The sequence below is a fragment of the Mastomys coucha genome, unplaced genomic scaffold (assembly GCF_008632895.1).
Source record: "Mastomys coucha isolate ucsf_1 unplaced genomic scaffold, UCSF_Mcou_1 pScaffold14, whole genome shotgun sequence".
Lineage (NCBI taxonomy): Eukaryota > Metazoa > Chordata > Mammalia > Rodentia > Muridae > Mastomys > Mastomys coucha.
In genome coordinates this window covers 116,922,095-116,945,159 of record NW_022196896.1, presented here as the reverse complement: position 1 = coordinate 116,945,159, position 23,065 = coordinate 116,922,095, and the positions used below count along the sequence as shown (strand labels likewise).

General features: G+C 51.1%; 2 protein-coding genes and 1 long non-coding RNA gene across 4 annotated transcripts in view; 1 reads left to right on the top strand and 2 right to left on the bottom strand.

The window, feature by feature from the left end:
• The window catches only part of Espnl (espin like), a 26,168-nt gene extending 24,326 nt beyond the window's left edge, over positions 1-1,842 (bottom strand). Inside the window, exons 1-2 of the mRNA XM_031368917.1 lie at positions 1,549-1,842; positions 215-405 (exon numbers count right to left, since the gene is read on the bottom strand). Coding sequence (XP_031224777.1) covers positions 215-405; positions 1,549-1,842 — 485 coding nt within the window. The remainder of the gene's footprint in view (positions 1-214; positions 406-1,548) is intronic.
• Positions 1,843-3,005: 1,163 nt separating this feature from the next.
• Scly (selenocysteine lyase) overlaps positions 3,006-23,065 on the bottom strand; it is a 25,325-nt gene continuing 5,265 nt past the window's right edge. For both annotated transcript variants that reach the window (XM_031368421.1, XM_031368422.1), the window contains exons 3-12: positions 20,305-20,405; positions 18,074-18,254; positions 15,978-16,105; positions 15,610-15,774; positions 14,536-14,642; positions 8,392-8,428; positions 6,787-6,870; positions 6,232-6,331; positions 4,766-4,841; positions 3,006-3,944 (exon numbers count right to left, since the gene is read on the bottom strand). In XM_031368421.1, the coding sequence (XP_031224281.1) occupies positions 3,791-3,944; positions 4,766-4,841; positions 6,232-6,331; positions 6,787-6,870; positions 8,392-8,428; positions 14,536-14,642; positions 15,610-15,774; positions 15,978-16,105; positions 18,074-18,254; positions 20,305-20,405 (1,133 nt within the window). In that variant the 3' untranslated portion in view covers positions 3,006-3,790. The remainder of the gene's footprint in view (positions 3,945-4,765; positions 4,842-6,231; positions 6,332-6,786; positions 6,871-8,391; positions 8,429-14,535; positions 14,643-15,609; positions 15,775-15,977; positions 16,106-18,073; positions 18,255-20,304; positions 20,406-23,065) is intronic.
• On the top strand, positions 10,834-18,688 carry LOC116088765. The gene is made up of 3 exons (XR_004118005.1): positions 10,834-10,958; positions 11,189-11,420; positions 18,096-18,688. It is a non-coding gene; the product is annotated as an uncharacterized LOC116088765 (long non-coding RNA).

Sequence of the window (23,065 nt, the reverse complement as noted above, 5' to 3'; positions counted from 1 at the left end):
CAATGCCGGCCGCACCCACGTTAGAGGCCCTCCCAGCCCCATGCATACTTGCACCCATGCTTCCTGTCCCCTTGCTTATCCTCTGCTTCTCTTACCCCGGGGGCCTGTCTCCAAGGCCACCAGCACGTCTTCCTGTGCCTCCCCTCTGTGCAGCCCCCCTCCCCCCGCTCCTCCCCCACCCCAGTCACTATGGGGTGAGGTTCAGGGCTCTCACCTGCTGTGGGCTGCTGTCAAGAGTTTCAGACAGGTCAGGTCACCACTTACAGCAGCGTGGTGCAGAGGCAAGGCCCCTTCCAACGTCTCCAGTGTGGCTGCGTGGCCCTCAAGTAGCAACCACTCCACCAGGGCCGGGTGTCCAAACCGGGCAGCCAGGTGCAGCGGGGAGACACCTGAGGTATCTTGGTCCTAGCGGAACACAAGCAGGATACCGAGTCTATGCAGGCCCCAGTGCAGCCCGGCTGGGCAACACTAGCATGACCAGAAGCAGCTGCCCGAGGTTTGGCTCTTGGAGGACCCTACAATGTCTGCAGCTGACTCCCTCTCCTGCTCCTCCATCCCCTACTGAGACGGAAGGAGCACCCTGACTGAGGATGAAACTAGACTAAGCCCCTGGGATCCTACCCCATTCCAGCTGCCTCCCTTCGTCATCAGCTGAATTCCTGTACATTCTGTGCATGCTCGGAAAGTCTTCTCTCACAGTGATTCCCACCATGGCTGTTCCAGGGTACCAGCCTCCAGGCCTCTGGGCTTCTCCCCTCGCCATCATGGTCCCCAAAAGGCATTTCTCCTCAAGGTGTCAAGCACCCGGTAGACCTGGCCATTCCCTGAGGGTGCTATGAATCCAGTGGGTATCTAGAGATGGTTCAGTGTCTGTCTGCCCTTTGCCCTCAGGGTCATCGTTGGAAGAATGAGTGAACAGGCCATGGAGGCTGAAGCCCACTGCTCTATGCCACATGCCAGAGTCTCCGTCTCTATCCAACTCTCATGACTGTTTCGAGCTCTCAAGAAGGCAGCCGTGGCTAACAGCTCTAAGTCCCTCGCCTGCACCAAGCAGGTCTAGGCATGCAAGCAAGTAGGAGGCTGGTGGCTCTGACAGAAATGTTCTAGCAAGATGGTCATCGTACCTGAGAACCTTCTCACCATCAAAGCCTGTGTCCCTAGGGGGACAAGATCCTGAGTACCCAAAGCCACTTTATAAATCCACTTCTTGACCCTTTGATCAGATCTGTGGATCAGGTCTGATCAGAGATGAGATCCCGAACATAGGCAAGGCCATTGTTGGCAGCCCTGGGTGTTCGTTGCTGAGGGAGGTGTGGAAAATCCCCGGGGACTTTTCGGTGCCAGTGCTGGATACATCTGTGGTTGTAACCTTGGTGTTCAAGGGCTTTATGCCTTTTTTTTTGGTTTTCGGGGTGGGGGATGGGCTGGGAGAGGCAGAGGCACACATCTCTGACTGAGAGCTTAGGGCCTTCCAGGGATCAGACCTTCTGGACTCACCTCAGCCAGATTCACAGACAACAGGCACAGAGCCGCCCTGTTCTCACTTACCTGCAGCCCGCAGCCCCCGTCACGGACCAGCCAGCACAGCTCTGCCAGGTTGCCCGTGGCTGCTGCATCATGCACTGGGGTGGCCCCGTTGTGTGCCTGCTGGTTGCCCGGCAGCTTGGCTCTCTGTACCAGGAACTTGACACAGTCCAGGTGACCAGCCCGGGTGGCATGATGCACCAGGCCAGCCCCCAGATCATCAGTGATGTCAGGTCTCAGGGCACCAGCCTCAAACAGCCGTTCCAAGGTGGCCACGTCCCCGTCCTTGGAGGCCACCAGTGCCTGCTGCGCCTCCATCCTCAGGCCTGACTCTCAGTAGTGGCTGGTATACTGGCCCAGCAGGGCTTCCTGTTTCAGGCGTGGACGCTACGGAGGGCTCTGGTTACCTGATAAGCAGCTCCGGGGCAGATGGGAAGCAGCAATGGAGGGGGGCAGGCTCTGGAGACTGGCCCTTAAAGCCTGGCCCAAGCGACTCGGGCTGGGTGCCTGGAGCTTCCCAGCTTGGAGAGTGTAGGCCAGGGGGAAGGGTATGCAAGTCAGGCTAGCAGATGCCACTCTGCAGCTGGAACCATATCACCTACAGAGTGAAGCCACAACACCCCTTAGCAGGGCTCCTGGCCTGGGATGGGTCGCCAGCCAGCCAGCCAGCCAGCCAGGCCAGCCAGCCAGGCCAGCCAGCCAGCAATGTTCACAGCTACAGTCAGCTCAGGCTCAGAAACCTGCCCCAGGTTATACTACAGTGACAGCCTTGCAGGCCACCCAGGAGATCCACTGCAATACCCTTAGGGTCTAAATGCCATCACCTGAGGCACCCAGGACACTCTCTCTCTCTCTCTCTCTCTCTCTCTCTCTCTCTCTCTCTCTCTCTCTCTCTCTCTCTCTCTCTCTCTCTCTCTCTTTCTCTCTCTCTCTCTGCGTGAGTGTGTGTGTGTGTGTTTACCTGAGACAGGGTCTCACTAAGTAGTGGTCTGGAACTCACAGAGAAGGGTGTTCCACCCGTCTCTACCTCTCCAGGGCTGGGATTAGTGGTGTGTGCCTGGCTGGCTTGTATCTGAAACCCAGTCCTTGGCTGTTCTCAGCACTGACACTGCATGAGCTTCTAGTAGCTGCTGGATTAAGGTAAGGCTTCTAAGGTAAGGGGATGTCTTCACAGGCCCACGGTGCCCCCTCTAGCCTCAGCATTCTTGAGAGTCTGGACCATCCATGGTCCTTGACTGGGGAAGTCAGGACTAGCTCGGGGTCACCCTGGTGCCACAGGAAGGTGCTGATCTGGGACCGGCCCTAGGCTACCAGAAGCCCCTTTGAAGCCCTTGGGCTGCAGTGCCATCTCTCAATCAAACATCAGAAACCTCCCCTCCAGCTCAGACAGACAGACAAGCGTGCGTCAGCCTTGTGAGCAGCAAGACAGAGAATCTCCCACAACCACCAGAGACAGCCGAGGCCACCTCAGTAGGTGCAGACATCTTTCATTAGTTCATTTAATTTCTGACAACTGTTTCCATTCATTGTGTCATCCTTTGGACCACAGACCCACACACCAAACGCATCCCCCAGGAAGACATTCCTATATAAACCTTGGTGTGACGTGTGCCACACATCCTCAAGATGGCAGAGCCTTTTGCAAATAAAATTAAAATTAAATCTCAGCGAGAAGTGATCAGACTTTCCACTTCGGCAAAGACTGAGATCAGGCACCAGCCTTCCGGCGGCCACACTGAAGGTGGATCCCTGAGTGAGGCAGGGTGAACTGTGACCTCCGGGACAAGGCAGTGGCAGGCCTAGGGCAGAGGAGAGAGGCGGGGCTGCATTAAGGAGGGGTGTGTCTGTAGGTGCACACAAGAGGCCATGGGTGGAGACGAAATCAACTTTCCTATTCTCACAGTGTCTAAGTGACACTGGACCAAGACTTGGATTTTGTCTTCTGGCCAAGGTGCCTTCTGGGGTCAGGCCGTCCTGGCAGGCTACCTGATAACAGGAATATTCCTATTCTCCCGTGGCCTTTGTTGGAAGGTGACGGGGAAGTCCTATGTGACACGGCTGTCCTGAGCCTGTAAGGATGGGTGCTGGCATGGGATTCTGCGAGGTGGGCAGCCCCTCATCACTCTGCACCCCACAGTTAGACATTCCTCTCAGTGCAGCTCTTGAGAAGGGGCAGTTTAGGGGCCAGAGGCTTTTGCAAGCGGTTTCCTATGGATTGAGTGGCCAAAGTCCAGCTGGCCACGGAGCGAAAGAGTGGCTGCTAGCTCTAGACCCGGCCTTCCAGCTGGGCCACAGCCTGCTTCAGGTCCTGCACAATGAGGTCCACGTCAGCCCTGGTGGTACTGCGGCCCACGCTGAGCCGGACTGCATTCCGGGCCACGTCCACGGGAATGCCACAGCTCAGCAGCACTGGGGATGGCCTGCAGAGGAGGGATAGCTTCAGCCACAGTTGAGGACGCGCTTTCCTTTGTGCCCCCTACCTCTCAGCCAGGCTCTCAAGCTGAGGATGTGCTGTGTCCATCAGTGCCACCTACCTGGCCTGCTGACACCGTTTAGAGCCCCTCTGTCCCCAAACTCGCTGGCCCAAACATTCCTCCAAGCCTACTTATAGGTAAGGTCCCCCTAACACTCTCCATTTCTCTCTGGTACCCATTTGTGCTTCACAGGGGAACCACATTGCTCTCTAGCCCTGACACCTCCCTCCCATGCATCTATCAACTATGTTCAGGTCTTCACTGAGCCCTGGCTCCTGAGCCTTTCCTGTATTGGGGTTACAGTAAACATTCTTTGAGCAATGCCATCTAGTGCTTAATCGGGGGAGCCCATGTGCCGTTCCCATCTGTACCTCCCACTTGCCTCTGCTTCCCCCCAAGTTGGCCTCTGTCTCCCTGCTCTTAAGGGAGCCTCGGCCATCAGGTGCTGGACCCCAGGCACTGTGTGCCCTCCTGGGTCCTTTCTTCTGTGAACCACTGATTCCAGAGAGCCTGGCCCTTGTCCTCCTCTCCTGGTTAGCTCAGGGACCATTCACATACCCACTGAACAGTCCCACCAGCTCTGCACCCAGTACTGACTGCTGTCCCAGGGCCAAGCCCATTTACCCATTTACTCTGATCCACAGGGGCCCATACCTGCTCCCAGGCAGGAGCAGAAAACCCTTCTCCCTAGCTCTGAGTCTGCAGTTCAGGGGCTAGGCCCCGGGTCACCATTAACCTGAGCATTGGGAATAACTAAGAATACTCACCGGTCCTCATGATCTGAGTGGCAGGAAGCTCCCACGCTGGCCAGCAGTGTCCGGCACTGAGCAAGGACCATGTACCCTGTGAAGACAGCGTGTGTTCCCAGATGCAGGACTTAAGCAATCTCCCAGCACCCCCAGCCTTCTGGCCCTGCTTCCCTGCCACCACCCACTGAACCCCAGTGCAGGCAGAACTCCAGGAAAATCCTTCCTGCAGCTAGAGAAAGGCCAACTCTCTTTTGCCTCCTAAGACTGCTCTGAAATGGTACTCTAGCCGGCCACCTCAAGGGCATTGGGATTCCTACAGGTTGCCTTGCTTTACAGATTTGGCGCCAGGTAGTGCTGAGGGTGGCTACCTACTGCTGTGCTCACCCAGGGCACATCGTGCTCGTCTCACAAGCCCGGGGTTAAACCCTAAAACTCCAGAGATGCTGGTGTAGTTAAACCCCAAAAATCCCTGTCACACTTTAAATCAACACAGGTCATCACTGGGCACAGCTGGAGAATAGCTTCCTCCACAGGAGGTCTGGTGGAAGGGAGACAGACAGACAGACAGACAGACAGACAGACAGACAGACAAGAGAGTGCAAAACTGCTTCCTCTCATCAAGCATGGGCTTTAGGTTCTATCATGTCCCACCAGGACAGCAGGCTCCTCTGTGATACAGGGAGATGAGAGTGACACCCAAGGGCTGGAGAGATGCTCGGTGCTTAAGAGCACTGGCTGCTCTTCCAGAGGTCCCGAGCTCGGTTTCCAGCAACCACATGGTCTCTCAAAACCATGTATAATGGAATCTTACGGCCTGCAGGCATTCATGCAGACAGCCCTCACATACATTTAAATCAATCAATCACTCAATCTTAGCCTGGTGGTGATGATGCATGGCTTTAATCCCAGTGCTCAGGAGGCAGAGGCAGGTGTATCTGTGAGCCTGAGGGCAGCCTGGTCTACAGAGTGAGTTCTAGGACAGCCAGGACTACACAGAGAAACCCTGACTCGAAAGAAGAAGGAAGAGAAAGAGGAGGAGGGGGAGGAGAAGGAAGAAGAAAAATAAAAAAAGGGGAGGAGAAGCCCCACCTGCAGATGTGGCTCACGAATCCTCTGGGGCACTGGGAACTGAGAAAGCAGAGCTCATGAGTGCTCCCAGGGAGACGCCACCCAAACTCGGAATCCTGCGCTTTGCCCCCGGCCAGCTGTCACACGGCCTCTGCATCTTCTTGTCTTGACTGAGCGGAAGAAGCAGGCAAGCTTGTCTAGCCTGGACTGATTTTCTTTGGCTTGGCCTGGGTACAGTCTGCTCTTCACCCTCTGGCTGCACTAACCAGTGTCCCCCGCAAATGTCCTATACCCTGCTAATGTCAACTGCATCGTGCTGGGAGCACTCAAGGGCAGGAGCAGGTCGTGGCTCACACCCAAACCCATGACTCCACACCATACACAGGGAGCAGGGTAAGAGACCAGTAGCCAGTCACCTTGAAGCTGGGACCCCTGGATGGAAAAGTTGCAGGTGTTTGGAAGCCTCTCCACTCCTGGAAACCGGCTGTTCAAATGGATTCTCTTACCAAATTCAGCCTAAAGACAAAAACAACACACACACACACACACACACACACACACACACACACACACGAAAATGCACACACACCATGAATAATTAGTCAGTGATCACTTCCAAGTCAACCTCTCCCATCAACTGTTTAATATCTAGCCATTTTTGGAAACAGAGTCTCAGCATGTGTTTATCCTGTAACAGCTATGCAGTAGACTACGGACCCTAAAGCTAGCACTAGTGAACATACTGAACTCGTTCACCCTTCACACATGATCACGTCTGTGAGAAAGATACAGGCTCCCTTTGGGGATTTCTGATGCCAGCTAACTTCCAGCCCAGTTCTGCCCCATCTTTCCCCTGGTCCCCAGACTGAGTTTCATCCACAGGGAGATAGTGTCTGGCGCCACTGTGCTGCCTGCAACTGTCCCACCCTGTGCACAGAGGAGACTGCAGGGCTGGCCTTTCGCCCTCTCACCTCCAGCCTCTCCTCCAGGTAATCCCGGATGTCTCTCATGTGGGCCTCATAAGCCTCGCAGTTCTCGCTCACTAGATCAGCAGCCTGGGAACACAGACACAGGACAGTGTGGGACAGTGTGGGTCTCCGGGGGTCGGGGCCTTCCCAGCCTCTACTCTGCCTCTGCCAGAGGGTGCCAGCAAGCCCTGCCTAGTGCTCAGTGGGGTCACCAGGTCCTCCCCACAGGCGCCATCCAGGTGTCACAAGGCAGAACAGCAAACCAACCCTGAGGGAATCCCAGTCCCTAAGGAGTGTCATTCCACTGAAGGACAAAACTAGGTCAGCAGGCTCATTCCTGAGAAGGGAGCGCACAGGTCCTCAGGTCCCCGAGGGTACAAGGAGAGAGTCAACAGGGAATAGGTGTTTCCAGATGCAGGCAGCATCTTGCCTGCCTTGGTGAAGGTCACTCACAGAGGGCCTAGGCTGGCAGAATAGGAATGTAAGTGCCCGGCGGACGTGGGCGTGTAATTAGCCCTAGTAAGGGCTGAGATGACCCGCTGTGATATCTAAAGGTCATGCTGACAGCTGTACAAGAGGCCCACAGAAACCATGGCAGATGCCCAACTAAGGACAAGGACTACCTCATCCAGTGCTGAGGGCCATGAAAATGGACAGAGACATATTGGTACCCCACAGGAAGAAAAGACAACCATAGCTGCTGGCTCAGATACATGGATGAGGACCAGGAGCCCTAAGGGGTCTCCCTGCCTTGTGAGGGAGGGCCTGGAAAGTGAGAGACACCTCAGGATGACAGAGAACACGGAGGGACCTGTGTGGTTTAGGATCCTAAATCAGATAGTTATTTTCCATTGTCAACTAGATTGGCATTAGAGTCGCTATGGCAACACACTGTGGGTGTTTCCAGATAGACTTAACTTTAGAGGGAAGAATGTGGGCAGCTCCATCTCCTGGGCTGGGGTCCTGGGCTGAATGAAAAGAGGGTGAACTGAGCACGCTGCTCATCTCTCTCTGCTTCCCTCCTGTGGATGCGATATGACTCTTTGCCCAGGCAAGTTCTGAAGAGTTAGCAGAGCGCAGGCTCCAGAGGAGACAGGCCAAAAGTCCCACACCTGGCCTGGGTACCTCACACCCTACGGCTCGGCAGGGACCAGCAGGGGGCTTGACTGCCTGCAGTGACCCAGCATTGCCATCTCTCAAAGAGTTCCTCCTCTAAAATAATTCTATTATTTAGTGTGTGTGTGTGTGTGTGTGTGTGTGTGCACAAACACACATGGCACAGTGCATGCAGAGGTCAGAGGACAAGTGTCTGGAGTCAGTTCTGTCTTCTCAGCACGTGGGCTTCAGGGATCAAACTTGGATCATCAGGCTGGACGCCTTTACCACAGAGCCATCTCGATGGCTAGGTTTTCCCTTTCAACTCCCAAGCAGAAGCAACTCGCCCTACCACAAAGAACCAAAGTCTCTTGAACTCCTCATACCTCCCAACTACTGAGACTACATGAGTGTACTACGTCTGGTTCTCCGGCCTCGCGGAGGAAATTCCAGGCCATGCATCATCAGTACACTCCTGTTGTCATGGTACCTGCCCACGGTCAGCAGGCTTACCTTCCCGAGGCCGGCAATCATGGGCGTGTTCTCGGTCCTGCAAGAGACAAGGCATGGTGTAGTGTAAGAAAGCTTGCTGAGCACTGAGCATGCAGGCATTCATTGCTCTCTGCTCCTGATGGTGAATGGGATGTGACCAGCTGTTTAAAGTTCCCATAGCCTTGATTTCCCTACTATGATGGGCCGTAACCTGGAACTGTGTGTTTCGATAAACCCTTTCCTCCCTGAGGTATGTATGTATGTATGTATGTATGTATGTATGTATGTATGTATGTATCGGGGCAACTCTAGATGTTGTCAGGTCTGTCACTGAACATATTTTCCCAGGAGACAGTGGGTCTTTTTGTAGTAAAGCTATTCACAGAGCAACTGTCAAATGCATGTGAGATGCTCCTATGTGCACACATGAGTGCATGCGGGTGCCCTGCACGTGTGTGTTCATGTGAAGACCAGGCGTTGAACCAGGTGCCTTCCTCAGTTGCCTCCCACCTGACAGGGTCTCTCTGAACTCGGTACTCACTGATTGATGGGATGAGCTAGCCTGTGAGTTCTATGGATCCACCTGGCCATCTCCATCTGACCCAGCATGGGAGAGAGAATCATGCGGCCACGCACAGATTTTACACAAATGCTGGGAGTGGGACTCATACTGTAGCAAGCACTTGGCTGACTGAGCTGCCCCTCAGACCAACAGAGCTTCACTTTTGACAAAATCCAGCTTAGCCAGGCTTTCTTTAATGAGTGACTTGATATAAAGGCTAAGAACTTGCTGCCTTGCCTGGGCCCTGGCATGTTCTCATCTTTTCTTTCCCTTCTCTAATACAGGTTTTATATTTTATGCTCTGTGTTTAAACTATTTTGAGTCAATGCCTTGTGTAATCGATGTAAGGCTCATGTTTTTGCCTGCGATGTCCTTTTGATTCTGCAGAATTCTGTTTGCTAACATTGTTTGCTAATATTTTCTCACACAAACTCATGAGAGACATTGGTTTACTTCTATCTTTGCCCATGGTATCGGCTTAAACACTGACATTACAAAATGAACCGGAAGTACCTTCTGACAGTGAAATGGCACCACCAAAAGCTGGCTTTCTCCCATTGACCTCATGTACTTGTATGTCACCTGAGCACTCTACAGTGTCCCTGATCTACATGCTGGGAGTTTAAAAGAGCAGAGTGTCTTTACTACCCCAGGTCTTCTCATTAGTGAGCACAAGAAGTGTCTTGTTTACAGCTCCTGGGGCTCTAGTTTCAGCATGCAATTCCTAAATGCTCCAGTGGGCTTGTACCCGAGTATTTGTCATTGTAAATGGCCTTTTTAATATCCCCCTGTTCACTACTACTATACACACATATTCTGAGAGCTTCACCTTATACTGGGCCTTCATTTGACCTGGAAGTGCTCTCCTTGGGGGCTAAGCACAGGCAGCCTCATGCTCTGATCTGGCTCGGCTCATGGTTTCCACTATTTCCTTTTCCTGCCTGTCTAGAACTTCCAGCAGGCTGACCATGGTCTTCACCTGATATTTCCAAACACATGGTCTCCATCACAGAGCTGATGACAGTAACTGCGGGGTGAGAGAGTGAGCCCTCGCCAGGCTAGGAAACTTCCCTCTCAACCCACCATTTGAGAGCTTTTAACACGAACTGGAGTTGATTCTGTCAAATGCTTTTTCTGCATCAAATGAGACAACCATGTGATTGTCTTTACTCGTGAGCCTGTTGGCACAGTGGGTTACACTGGTGGTTTTGACCCTGACCAGCCTTCCACACAGGTGTTGGCATCAGGTGATAACCACCTTATAGAAACCCCAGTGTCCCCTCGTCTTCTTTTCTGGAAGCAGATCTGTTCCTTAGACATTTGACAGGATCTAGTGTAGAACCATCCAGGGGTGGAGATCTCTTTGGGGGAGTTTTAAAGCTAGATTCCATTTCCAAAGACTCATGGCGTCAGTCTAGTGATTTACCAAGGACCATGGGGTGGCCTGCGGTATTCCTCATTGGGCTTTGATGTCACCAGGGTCTGATGTGACGCATGTCACTCCTGATTGAGAGTTTCTCCTTCTTTATCACTCTTCCGACAGAGTCACCGATTTGGGCTTTTTTTTTTCTTTTTTCTTTTTTGGACAAGGTAGTCTGAGCTGCCCACATAGCTGAGGCTATCCTTGAACTCCTGTCTCTTCTGATACTACCTCCCAAGCTTTAGGACTAGAGGTTTTGCTTGTTTGTTTGAACGAATCCCCGTTGGCTTCATTGATCTGTTTTCCCTGCTGGAATGTCTCACACTTCCAGAACTCATTTTGCTCCCGCTTTCTGGTTCTTCACACAGGAGCTTAGGCCCTGGCTTCCTGTTTTCCCCTCAGCTATTTTTAGTCATTTTCCGGATCTGAACTTCCCCTTCAGCCTGCTAAGCCATGCTTTCACTTTCATTCAGCTCTCCGTCTTTGCTTCCTCTTCTCGCCTGTGACTCTCCATTATTCAGAAGCGTGCTTCTTGTTTGCAGTTGTTTGGGGATTCTTCTGTTCTCTGTAATTGGCTTAGGCACCAATGGCTAGAGAGCACACACTGTAAGTTTCCATTTTTAACTGCCCCGTGGTCTGCTTAAAGTGATCCCGGCTCCCCGGGCTGTTGGGTGGAGAGGGCCCCACATGACCCCACATGACAAAGCGTGTTGGCCAAGGCGCGTGTGGAGATTTCCGTCTCCATGTCTTTGTCTCGTGGATCAAACCTCTGTTGAGAGCGCAGTCCCGAAGTTTCCAGCTGTAACCTGTCTCCCCCTTCTCCTTCCTCTCCACAGAGTGAACCAGACCTCACCAACGCTTGGCGTGCCCACCACTGAGCTCTCGGGCAGCTCTTCCTTCTTTTACTATGTGTTCTACTTGCAATGCTGCCGGTCCCTGCACGTGCTCCTGGGTGAACTGAGCTCCTGCGCACGCACACTGTGTCATCTCTGCCTGTGCTCTGGAGTCCACTGCAGCCAGGATTAGAAAGCCACGCCTGTTTCCCTCTCTGCTCCTCTTCACTTTCAGGTGGTCTCTCTCGATATATTTGAAGTGTCTGGTTTTTTTTTTTTTTTTTTTTATTTTGGTTTTTCAAGACAGGGTTTCTCTGTGTAGCCCTGGCTGTCCTGGAACTCACTCTGTAGACCAGGCTGGCCTCAAATTCAGAAATCTACTTGCCTCTGCCTCCCGACTGCTGGGATTAAAGGCGTGCACCACCACTGCCCAGCTTGAAGTGTCTTTTTAAAAAAGGATTTGATTTTAAGTTTTGTGTAGATGTGTGTCTGAGGGTGGGGTGGTGGGGTATGAGGACATGAGTGTAGGTGCCTCAGAAGCCAGAAGAGAGCACTGGATCTCCTGGGGCTGGAGTTACAGAGCGTTATGATCCAGTCAAGTTTGTTGGTGCTGGGAACAGAATTTGGGTGTTCTCCGAGAACAGCAAGTGCTTTTCACAGATGAGCGATCTCAGCCAGCCCATAAAAATTCTTTTATGCGATGTGTTTAAACCATTTACATTTGGGGTAGTTATTGAAATGGCAGCGGTGAGGTTAGTGTCAGTTGCCCCCTTGATAGTAGGGTCTAGAATCTCCTATGAGGTAGGGCATACGTGGAGAGATTATCTTTTTACATTAATAGAGGAGGGAAGGCCTGCCCACTGTGGGCGGCACCATTCCCTGGCTGGATCCTGGACTGTGAATGTGGAGAAAGAGGACAGAGCAGCAGCAGTCATCACTCTGCTTCCTGGTTGAGGATGCCGGGACTTCTCTCCATGAGAGACTGCATGAATCCTTGAACTGTGAGCCAGGAGAAATCCTTCCTCCAGTCGCTTTTGCCAAAGTGTTTTATCACAGCGACAGAAAAATAAACCAAGGCAGCAGGGCTTGAACCTGCTTTCCCCCATCTTTTTGTGGTGCCACCCAAAAAACCACAGCCTCATGTATTCTAGGCGAGTGCCCTACCATTGAGCTATACTTCCAGACCCTCCTGCTTGCTTTTGTGGGGGCACTGCACAGGTTTTAAAATTTAATTTTGGGCTGGGCAGTGGTGGTGTACACCTTTAATCCCCGCACTTGGGAGGCAGAGGCAGGCAGATTTCTGAGTTTGAGGCCAGCCTGGTCTACAGAGTGAGTTCCAGGACAGTCAGGGCTACAGAGAGAAACCCAGTCTCTTAAAAACCAAAAAAAAAAAAAAAAAAAATTAAGAGAGAAAGAAAGGAAGGAAAAGCCAAGAGGAGAAAGGCTTTCTACTGTTTTTTTTTTCCCTCAACTTCTTTCAGTTCGTCTTCACCTGGCCACACCTTGATTTCCTCTTCAGACCTGAAGACCTGCTCACCAGGTGTGGGAGTCTAGCTTGACTGCTCTCCCTCAGCACGGTGCACAACCATGTGAAGTTCATGTCACTCAAAGCGCTTTCCTCTCGTCAGATGTCATCTGTCTCTGGTCGCTTTCAAGAGTTTATCTTCCATTGTTACACACTTAAATGTTATGGCATACATTTCTTTGGGTTTACCTTGGCTTTTTTGCTTGTTTGTTCTGTGCCCCTAACTTTCTGTATCTGTGCTTTTATGTCTCTTACAAAATCTGAGAGGCTGGTTATCTATCACTGTCTTCATCACCGTCATTACTACCACCATCATCATTTTGATTTTGATTTTTTTTTTTTTTTAAAGACAGGGTCTCACCGTGCAGCCCTGGCTGTCCTGAAACTCTCTGTAGACTGGGCTGCCCTCGGCCTCCTGAGAGCCTAAATTAAAGGCATGCACCACTATGGCCAGCTCTATTTCCTCAAGTGAAATTTCCTCTATTTTTTAGCCCTGTCCTGTCTTCTCTCCCTTGGGGAGATCAATGGCACATGCGTCACACCATTTTTGATGACCTCCGAGGTTCTTAATGCTCTGCCCAGTTTTCTATTTCCTGGTATCTGGTTTCTCTCTCTCTCTCTCTCTCTCTCTCTCTCTCTCATTTCCTCGTTTCTTTCCTTTGACCCACTATCCTGAAGGACTATGGGAGCCCATCTGCATAGCCACGTGGGTTACTGCAGACTTTAGCTTGAATGTTTACTTGGATCTTCACACGGTGCCCCCCATCCCTCACTCATCTCAAGTGCTCCCAAGATCCCTTGCTATCGCACATGTCACGGAGTCTGCTGTCTCATCTCGCTCTCTTGGGCTTGGCATCCATTGGCGATCCGCTTACTCTCGCTTTGAGATCTCTCTGGTCCTCGCCAAGATACCCGGACCTGTGCTGGGAGAATTTGCATCTTGGCTCATTTTTCTGTTCTTTCTGACTTGTTCTGACTCTGCTTTGCAGAGAGAGAGAGAGAGAGAGAGAGAGAGAGAGAGAGAGAGAGAGAGAGAGGTTTTGCACCCCAAAGCTGCCAGTGGGAAGTAGGAGTCACAGCTCTCACTTGATATCCCAAGAGGCTGTGTCCTGTTGTTGAGGCGTGGAGACTTCCAGGGTCCCTTTATGGTCTCTATTGACAGACACCACAGTGAGGCTTGAGGTGTTCCATACAGTCTCTGCGTGGAAGCCTGGGGGTCTATTTAGTGATGGCTGGCGAGGGGCAGTACACTGTCCTATGAGGATGGGCTACAGCAGATATTGTGTTTCTTCTTGATTGGCTGGCCTGCTTGCCTGTGGGTTTCAGACGGAGGCAGTTCTTGCCTTCCCTTAGCAGCATGTCTGGACAGCTGGTTCTGGCTGCGGAATGTGTGCCAAGGAGCCGCCATTGTCTCCGCCTTGTTACTATCTCCCTCCCCTTAGACATCCTAACAAAGGTGGTGCTGGCACTGATTTGGGGTTAAAACACCATGCAGGTAGTGGAGACCCAGGGCTCTCACAAAGGAAACTGGGGCACCCTCTGTGCCTTCTGAGCCCCTACTGCAGAGAACTGTGGAGTGCTGCAGCACACGGGGAACCCGATACTCTGAAGCATCTATGAGAAGGGGGACTCCTATTGCATGTTCTGAGTCCCCCCGAGAGACTGCAGATCTGACTCCCACTGCAGAAATCCATCAGTAGGACCCATCCTGGTTTGGGGTGATGTGGACTGCGCTTCTGAGAGAGAGACGCAGCGAAATGTCGCTGACTCCTCTGACAGGAGCGTTTGGCCAGCTGGACGGAAGCTTGTGGACTTTCAACCTTACCCTGGCCTGAAATTCCGCTCTTGTCCACCGCCAAACAGCATGGGGTACAGGGGGGTAAGTTTACCGACCCCTCGTACATACAGAGCACCGATCCTGGGGCCGTAGAACTGGAAAGGAAAACCAGTCATTTATTCACTGGGAGCTGCTTGGCGACCTGCTCCGTTTGTGTCTGAGTGCGAGAGGCTCAACGTGCTCCAAGCAGCTCTGGGAGAGTGTGCTCCTGATGTTTCCTTGTGGCCTGGGCTGTCTTTCTGTTATGACTTTGGTGTACAAGAGTCACAAGAGCCCTCAGGTTCACGGTCCAGCCCAGCCTGAGGAAGGGCAGGTGTGAGATTCCTGTTCCAGTCCTGGGTTGAGAGGGGCCTGCATACGACACAACTGGATTGTGAAGAGCGGGGCCAGAATGGCAGCCGAGGGCTTTTCCTACACTCTATGCCTCCCAGTGGTAAGAGGCAAAGGGCGGAGTGTCATAGTGTGAGACCAGCTTGTGTGCTCCTTTAGGGACCCAACTAAGGACTGGGCTGCAAAACAGAGCACAGAAGGTCTCAATTCTGTCAGAAAGCCAAACAGAAGCTCTGGGGGTAGGGTGGGGGTTAGGGTCTTTGCTATGACTTTGTTCCTGAGCTGCGCTTTGAAGAGTCACAGTTCAATCAAGTTAGAGGAAGCAACAGTCTCCTGGACCCATCTCTTCTATGCTGACAGGGTCCTCCCTGGGAGCAGATGAGGCCTCTGTGTTCCCCCGGCAATTACGGCCATCCATCCCCCACAGAGCCCATAGCTATGTCTTTTCCTGGCTCCCTATGGGTTGGGGTGCCCTGCTATCCATGTCACTGCTTGTCAGAGGTCATCCTAGCTATTACTGGTGCGGTGACACACATGCACCGAAAGCTCTCAGGGACAAAGCCCTTCCTGAGTTGCTGTCAGAGCATTTCTCAGCACCTGGTCCCTGACAGGCACCTGGAGCTCACTAGATAATGACAGTGACATAATTGGTCATGGACAGTGGTGCTGAGGGCACCACTCTGCCGTGGCTGTTAAGTCAATATGGAAGGAAGGCAGCCCATGTGCACATACCTTATGCCCCACAATGGTCAGGAAGTCCACGCCCAGGTCCTCGACATCCACTCGTCTCTTCCCCAGTGCCTGAGCGGCATCCGTGTGCACCAGGACTCGGGGCAGCCCTGAGGCAGCCCGGATCTGGTTCAGGGCTTTAATACGACGACTGATCTCAGAGACAGGCTGAAGCAAGAAGGGGCAAGCAGTGGAATGAGTGTCTAGTTCTGACTTGATGGGAGTAGAATGAATGACATGAGCTGCCGAGAGCAGAGCTAAGCCACAGAGTCAAGGACAGAAAAAGGGACAGGCCGGGTGCAGACATGTGGAAATACCCAGGTCAAGCACTGTCTTCCCTGGGACCTCCTTGAAAAAAAAGGCCAACTCACCATGATGACGCCGGTCTCATTATTGGCCAGCATGATAGTCACAAGGCATGTGGTCGGACGGACAGCCGCCACGATATCCTCGGCCTCTGCCTGCCCATTCACCTTCGACACTGGGACAAAAGTGACCTCTGAGAGACAAGACATAGATACTAAGGTTAACCATGCAAATAACTCCATGACTATGTTTTTAAAAAGAGGAATGTACCATCCAAGTTCAGAAGACATTAGAAGTGCTATCCTCGGAGAAGGTCAGGCCTCCCAGGCTGTTCTCACAACAGCAGGACTTGGATAGTGAGTAGCTACAGGAAATTAGACTCACCATGGCAACAGGTGACACCTTAGGTGACACATTAGCAGATCTATCCAGGGAGAGGTAGCAGAAAGAGGACTTTCCAGAGCCCACAGAGAACTGGGAGAGGTTCCAGTCAATTTCTGCCCACAGTCAGAGGAGTCTAACAGCTGGCTGTATCGTCATCCGCAGAGAGACACTCCTTAGAGAAGTCAGAACAAAGACAGCCAGTGCACACGAGCCCTCTCTAGCCTCTGTGTCTTGGGATGGATTTGTGCATGGCCATAGCTGTGTGCAAGATATGAGATCAACCATGCTCCAGCTCCAGTGTGTGTGTGTGTGTGTGTGTGTGTGTGTGTGTGTGTGTGTGTGTGTGAGAGAGAGAGAGAGAGAGAGAGAGAGAGAGGAAGGAGAGAGAGAGGGAGGGGGAAGGGAGGGGGGAGGGAGGAGGGAAGAGAGAAAGAGAGGGATGGGGAGGGGGAGAGAGAGAGGATACAGAGAGAAAGAGACAGACAGACAGACAGACAGACAGACAGAGGCAAGTCTTCTTCAGCATGTCCTGCTTTTCAGCATGGCACATTCATTTCCTTACATAAATTCTTATAAGTGAATTTGTAAGAAAATTCACTCTCATTTTGAAAAATTATCTTAAAAAATGCTACCATCAGAAAAACTAATTCTTGTAAACTGTGGCAAAAGATGGACGGACAACAGGCACATGGGCCAGAGAGAGTCAGGCATCAGACAAGACACGACAAAAGGAATCCATCTGAAGTCATTTCTGGGAATCTGGAGGCGCCTTCCACTTTTATTCCCACCTGGGTGGGCATCGGGGTCTCTCACAGGGTTTTAAGGTTTGGAGAGAAGCACCCCTGGAACTCTGTGAACCAAAGCTGAGGCTCCAGGGCCAGGTTTCACCATACTAGGGGACACATAGACCAGTCCCATGGGATGTCTGAATGGCCCTTATGGCTGTCATCCATGGGTCACCCTCCATCTCTGAGCAACATGTCAGATTCAGTGACACAAAGATTGGAAGCAAGAGGTTAGATAAAACCATATCAAATCATTCTACCAGAGCATTATTGAATATCTCGATTGCACTGCTGTACATAAAATCTAGTTTTCAGAACAGTCTCATACAAAGAAACAATTCTTACTCCTAGCTCACAGTGCACCACAGACTTCCTAGGTGCTGGGATAGGAATGGAATCTTTGCAACCTGGGCTAGGGAGATGTCTTCTCAGATATGACAAAAGACAAAATACAAAAACAAAATAACAAAAACCAAAAGCGAGTAGACCTCATCAAAACCATGTTGACTTGTGTCAAATATATGTGAAATTCTTATACGTCAATATAAAGATAAGTCATGCAGTAAAACTTAGGGCAAGGGGCTGAGGATAATCAAGTCAATCCGAGAATCTGTCAAATATGGTCTCAAGACAGGGTCTCTCTGTGTAGCCCTGGCTGTCCTTGAACTAGCTCTGTAGACCAGGCTGGCCTTCAGCTAACAGAGATTCGCCTGACTCTGCCTCCCGAGTGCTGGGATTAAAGGCATGCACCGCCACCGCTCTGCTCAAACTCGGTTTCTGTATGACCCAGCAATTCTGATCCAACTCCCACACAAACACTCTCCCTAGGCAGCTTATGCAGCGTTAGTCCCAACAGCTGAACGTAAGAACAGTGGGAAGGCCATCAGCTTCTGAAGAGGCCAATACACACGTCTATAGGGTGTGTGAGTGGGGCTCTGGGTGGACTCTCTGTCCCCTCACTGAGGTCCAGGACAGTCCCCACGGCCACTAACCTGCCACTTGCTCTTCCACCAGGTGCTCCAGGGGCAGGCGGATGGAGTCGTGTTCCACCGTGCAAGTGATAAAATGGGGCCTGGCCCCCTCCTCCAGGCTGTGCTGGTCAAACACGTGCCCCTTCAGGGTCTGCTGTTCATGGAAGCATCTCACCATAGAGTGGATTACTAAATTATTTGACTGCGGAGACACAACATATACATATGTATATGTATATATACATATACATATACACACACACACACATATATATGTATATGTCTATATGGAGAGAGAGAGAGAGAGCCTTCACCAAAGCTGCCAGCAGAGAGAGAGGAGGCCCTCACTCATCACTCTCCTTTCTGTGTAACACAGCAAAAGGAAAAGGCCAGAGACAACCAGCCTCCTGACAGGCCTGCACCTTCAGAAAGCCCCCAAACATTAAATACTCTAGAGCTCACTTCAAGTGTGCCTGTTTTCTTAGAAAGCCCGAACTTTCATACTACATAAATCTGACAGGAAGGAGAATTCCACCCCAGGTTGGAGGAACACGAGCTGGAGGACACACAGGCACAAATATAAGATGAAAGAAAAAAAAATCAAAGATCAAATTAAAATTAAAATACACCCCTGCTTTCAGAGTGCATGTCATTCCACAGTCGTTGGTCCCAGATCTTGGCTAGCAGAACCCACAGGGCCACAGAACAGAAGGAAGTGGCTTCTCCTAGTGATCCGTAGGGAAGCCTGGGGCCTGGCAGCACGCTCAGCCTGCCTTGGAGTTTCTTTTCTCACTTGAGTCTACCTCAGGGTTAGCTCTGCTGTTCACACTTCTGCACTGGTCAAGCCAGGGCCTGGAAAGGTTAGAAAGCCCTGGGGCTTTCTTCCCTTGCTCCTGCTGCGCCTGTGTCCCAGTCTCTGAGTCATTTGCTGACTGTGCCATCCCCCTGTGAGCTGCGGGTCCCCACAGCTGCCCTCGGTGCTTGCTGCTTGTCAGCTCTGTGAGATAAACACCTTTTCCAAATGCTCTTTGACGTTCCTCGAAGTGTTCGCTGATAATACGAGGTTTATCTGTTATTTTTTGCTGGGACAGAATTCAGTGTCTCCCTGGTTTGACTCCTGCTTGTGATCTTCCTGCCTCATCTGCCCAGCGGAGTGTTCTCCTTTCAAGTAGACACTATCCACATTCGCTTCGAGAACACCTTCCTTGTCGGACGCTACAGAGGTGCTGAGGCAGCAGCTAAGAGCTTTCTAATGTCACTTCTTGGTCCCATCTCTGCTGAATAGCAGAAGTTGACTCCTAGGCCCAGTGTCGGCACAGTCCAGCAGAGATCGCTGCGATCTCGGTCACACGACAATCTTATGGCCTACTACTGTGCCAACAACGGCTGTCCAGGCCTGTCCTGAGCAAGAGGTGTGGCCACCTAGTCACGTGGTAAGTGTCCGCACTGACACACCGTCTCTGACCAAGTGTCTATCCTTGTCAGAGGTGTCTGCCTAGTTAATGGGAGCTCTTACAGACTTGGTTTGGGGAGTGGCCAGCCTTCTCTTTGGGCTCTTAATCTTCCAGAAGTCTTGACTCTTAGCTTCCACATGAGTTAATTTGTGAGAGTCCATTGTCAGAATTTGGACAGAGGCTGCACTGAGTCAGCAGATTGGTTTTAAAAGAACCCAAGTCCTCCGATCTGCAATGGCTGTGCACCACAACGGCTGTGCATCGCAACGGCTGTGCACCGCAAGGGCTGTGCATGGCTCCTTGCCTAGAACTTCTTAGGAGGCCCCAAGAAACATCGCCCACCTCCCTGATGAGGTCTCAACAGTTCTTTTCTACTGGATCTATTTCCTAAATAGACATTTTTATGTCCTGGTTAATACCTACTACAGGCCCAAAACAAAACAAAACAACAACAACAAACAAGAAAAAACAACAACAACAAAAAAAAAACCCAATTCACTTTTAATCTAAAAAACTGCTGTGGCTGAAGTAACCTGTGACCCGCAGCCAACAAACTGTCCCTGAGCTTTGCAGTATCTTCCTTGTAGGTTTCTTTCTAGTGCATTCATGCTATCAACTTAAAAATGAGTGCCATTGAGACAGATGAAGCCTCAGACCCAGTGACACACACAATGCAGGTCGCAAAGCACAGGAGAGTCCCAGAGCAATAGGAGCAATAGGAGGGAGAAGACCACTGGCGTCACCCCATCCCTACCCCACCCGTGCCTTTCAGCCGGCACATAGAGGCAGCAGCTTTACCTCGGTGCCTCCGGAAGTGAAAATGATGTCCTGGGGCTTTCCCCCTATCATCTTGGCCAGGCTCGCTCGAGCGGTGTTTATAATGTCCTTGGCCTTTCTACCTTGAAAGACAAAAAAAAACCATGGTCATTACCAGCAATTCCACATCTAACAGGGCAGCTAGATAAGGGAAGCTAAGGACCGGGGTGATTCTAAAAGGAGACACATCCACCCGGGACGAGCACGCTTGGCCAGGTGTCAGCAAAGGGGCCACATTGAGACTTAGCAATTCAGTGCCAACCAGCGGAACTCAGCGAGAGCCCGGGACACATGATTGGGGGATCTGGGAGCTCCCCCAGCACAGTTCTGTTTTCTTACTGGATGCTGGAGGAGGAGCTATGGCTATCAGCCCACCCTCCCACCACTCAAGATAGGACAAGGAGAGGAGGTTCAGAACCACAGAAGTCAGCAAAACAGAATGTGAGACTTCATACACCCAATCAGCCAGTGCCTTCTCTCAAGTGCGGGGCAGAGCCTTGGGAGACACAGGAGGAAGGTCGAGAGCATCTGCCTTCAATTAGGTGTCCTAGCTGCTGCCCAGTTTCACTGGACAGTGTGTCAGAGGAAGGTGGCTCTACAGGGCTCTCAGCTAACACACCAGTGGTCCCTACATTTGAGGCTGGGTCCAGACCAACTTCCCCATGCTGCCCAGTCATTTGGCCAGAACCCCTCCCCTCCTCAGCTCACTTCCAGATGTTGCTGGCTGTCCCGAGCAAGGTCACATCTGGACAGGGCTCAAACTCTTCCCACAGAACCTCATCATACGTCGCTGTAGATTTTAAAACCTAATACTGTGAAACACTGAAACATCTGTGATGAGCTGGCACTCAGACCTAGCACTCTGGAGGCAGAAACAGGTAGATCTCTGTGAATTTGAGGCAGGCTTAGGCTACAGAGCAAATCCCAGGAAGCCAGAGCTACACATTGAGGTCCTATCTGTCTTGAAAACAGACAGGCAAAAGCTTGTGATTCATGATTTTCATTTTTCTTTCCCTTCTTGGAATTTCTACTCAGATATCAACAGAAAGCAGCTGGGGTGTCACCCAGGCTAGCAACAGTCTCCCACTGCGTGCCCAACTTCCTGGTTACCCTTAACCTTCTTGGCCTTCTCTAGTGCATTCTATCAGAGGTTTGACTACACTACAGGGGACATTAGGCAGAAGGCAATGTTCAGAAATAAGGCAACAGACAAATTAATGAGTGACTAGCATGGGATTTGGAAAGTCTGTGTCACTGAGCCGCGGAGGAGCTTTCATCAGTAAGCAACTGCTATGAAATCCACCAAGCCCCTGTAGGAGGGACATAGGTACGAGTAAGACCTGGGGCTGGCCACTTGTATGACAGATCAGTTAGTGTGAGTCATCTTTAGTCCCCTGGCTGGTACTCAGTTCCCAATAAACCACCATTAATGTGGTTCGTTTTAGTCACCCTAATCACACAGAGTGGGGCTGGGGGCAGGGTCCTTGCCATTCTGCTGATAAACATTAACTAGGGAGATGAAGCATGATTAGCCTTGGAGTCTGTAAAGAAATGTGGAATGCTGTCTTTTAACTACTGACTTGAAGCAAATTATCATCCAAAAATGCTAAATTTAAAACACTATGTTACAAAGGCAAACTAGAAAAAAATATATATATAATTATAAGTTGGGTAGTGGTGGCGCATGCCTTTAATCCCAGCACTCAGGAGGCAGAGGCAGAAGGATCTCTATGAGTCTGAGGCCCAGCCTGGTCTACAGGCTGAGTTCTAGGAAGGCCAGGGTTATACAAAGAAACTTTGTCTCAACAAAACAAGAAAGAAAGAAAGAATGTTATATAACCCAAGTAACAAATTAATTTTCCTTTTTTTTCAAATTGATTTTACTTTATTTTGCATGTATGTGTGCATGTGTATTTGCTGTGTTGTGCATGTGTTCATGTATATGTGTTGTACATGTGTGTTTGCATGTGTATGTGCTGTGTTGAACATGCATACTTGCATGTTTGGGTGCATACATGCACACGGAAGCCAGAAGTTGAGTATCTCCCTTGGTGCTTTGTGTTACTTAGGGTCTCCTGCAGAACTCGGGGCAGGATCTGGAGTCTGCAGATTTGCTAACCTAGCTGGTCAGCTAGGTTCCCTGTCTCTGCCGCACGTGTGCTGAATTACAGACCTGCTGCAACGAGGGTATGGATTTTGCACAGGTTCTGTGGATCCGAACCCAGATCTTCATACTTGTGTATCAAGTGCTTTACCCACTGAGATCTCCTCAGCCCTGCAACTTTCCTTTTTTGGAAAAGGTCAAGATACATATGTAGAATTGATGCTGAAACGCACATCACCCAAATGCATGGAGATGGACATGCAGAAAGGATGCTCAGTGACGCAGGCTTACAAAGAGATCTCAGTGCGATCTGTTTCTTGTGGGTTAGGATGGCAGGTCATAGTTGAAAGGTTACAGCCATCAGGATGACAACAAGGCTCCAGATACGATCAGGGACTTTTAATTAAAAAAAAATCCAAAAAATGAGAAGAACTGACTCATGCATGTTGCCCTCTGACACCCGCATGTGTGCTATGCCATGTGCATATGAATGAGTGCATGTAAAAAAATCTGTCAGGCATGCAGTTCTTAGCTGCAGGATATCATACAGGGACAGATGACTTTAAGAATCAAGTCAGGCCGGGCGGTGGTGGCGCACGCCTTTAATCCCAGCACTTGGGAGGCAGAGGCAGGTGGATT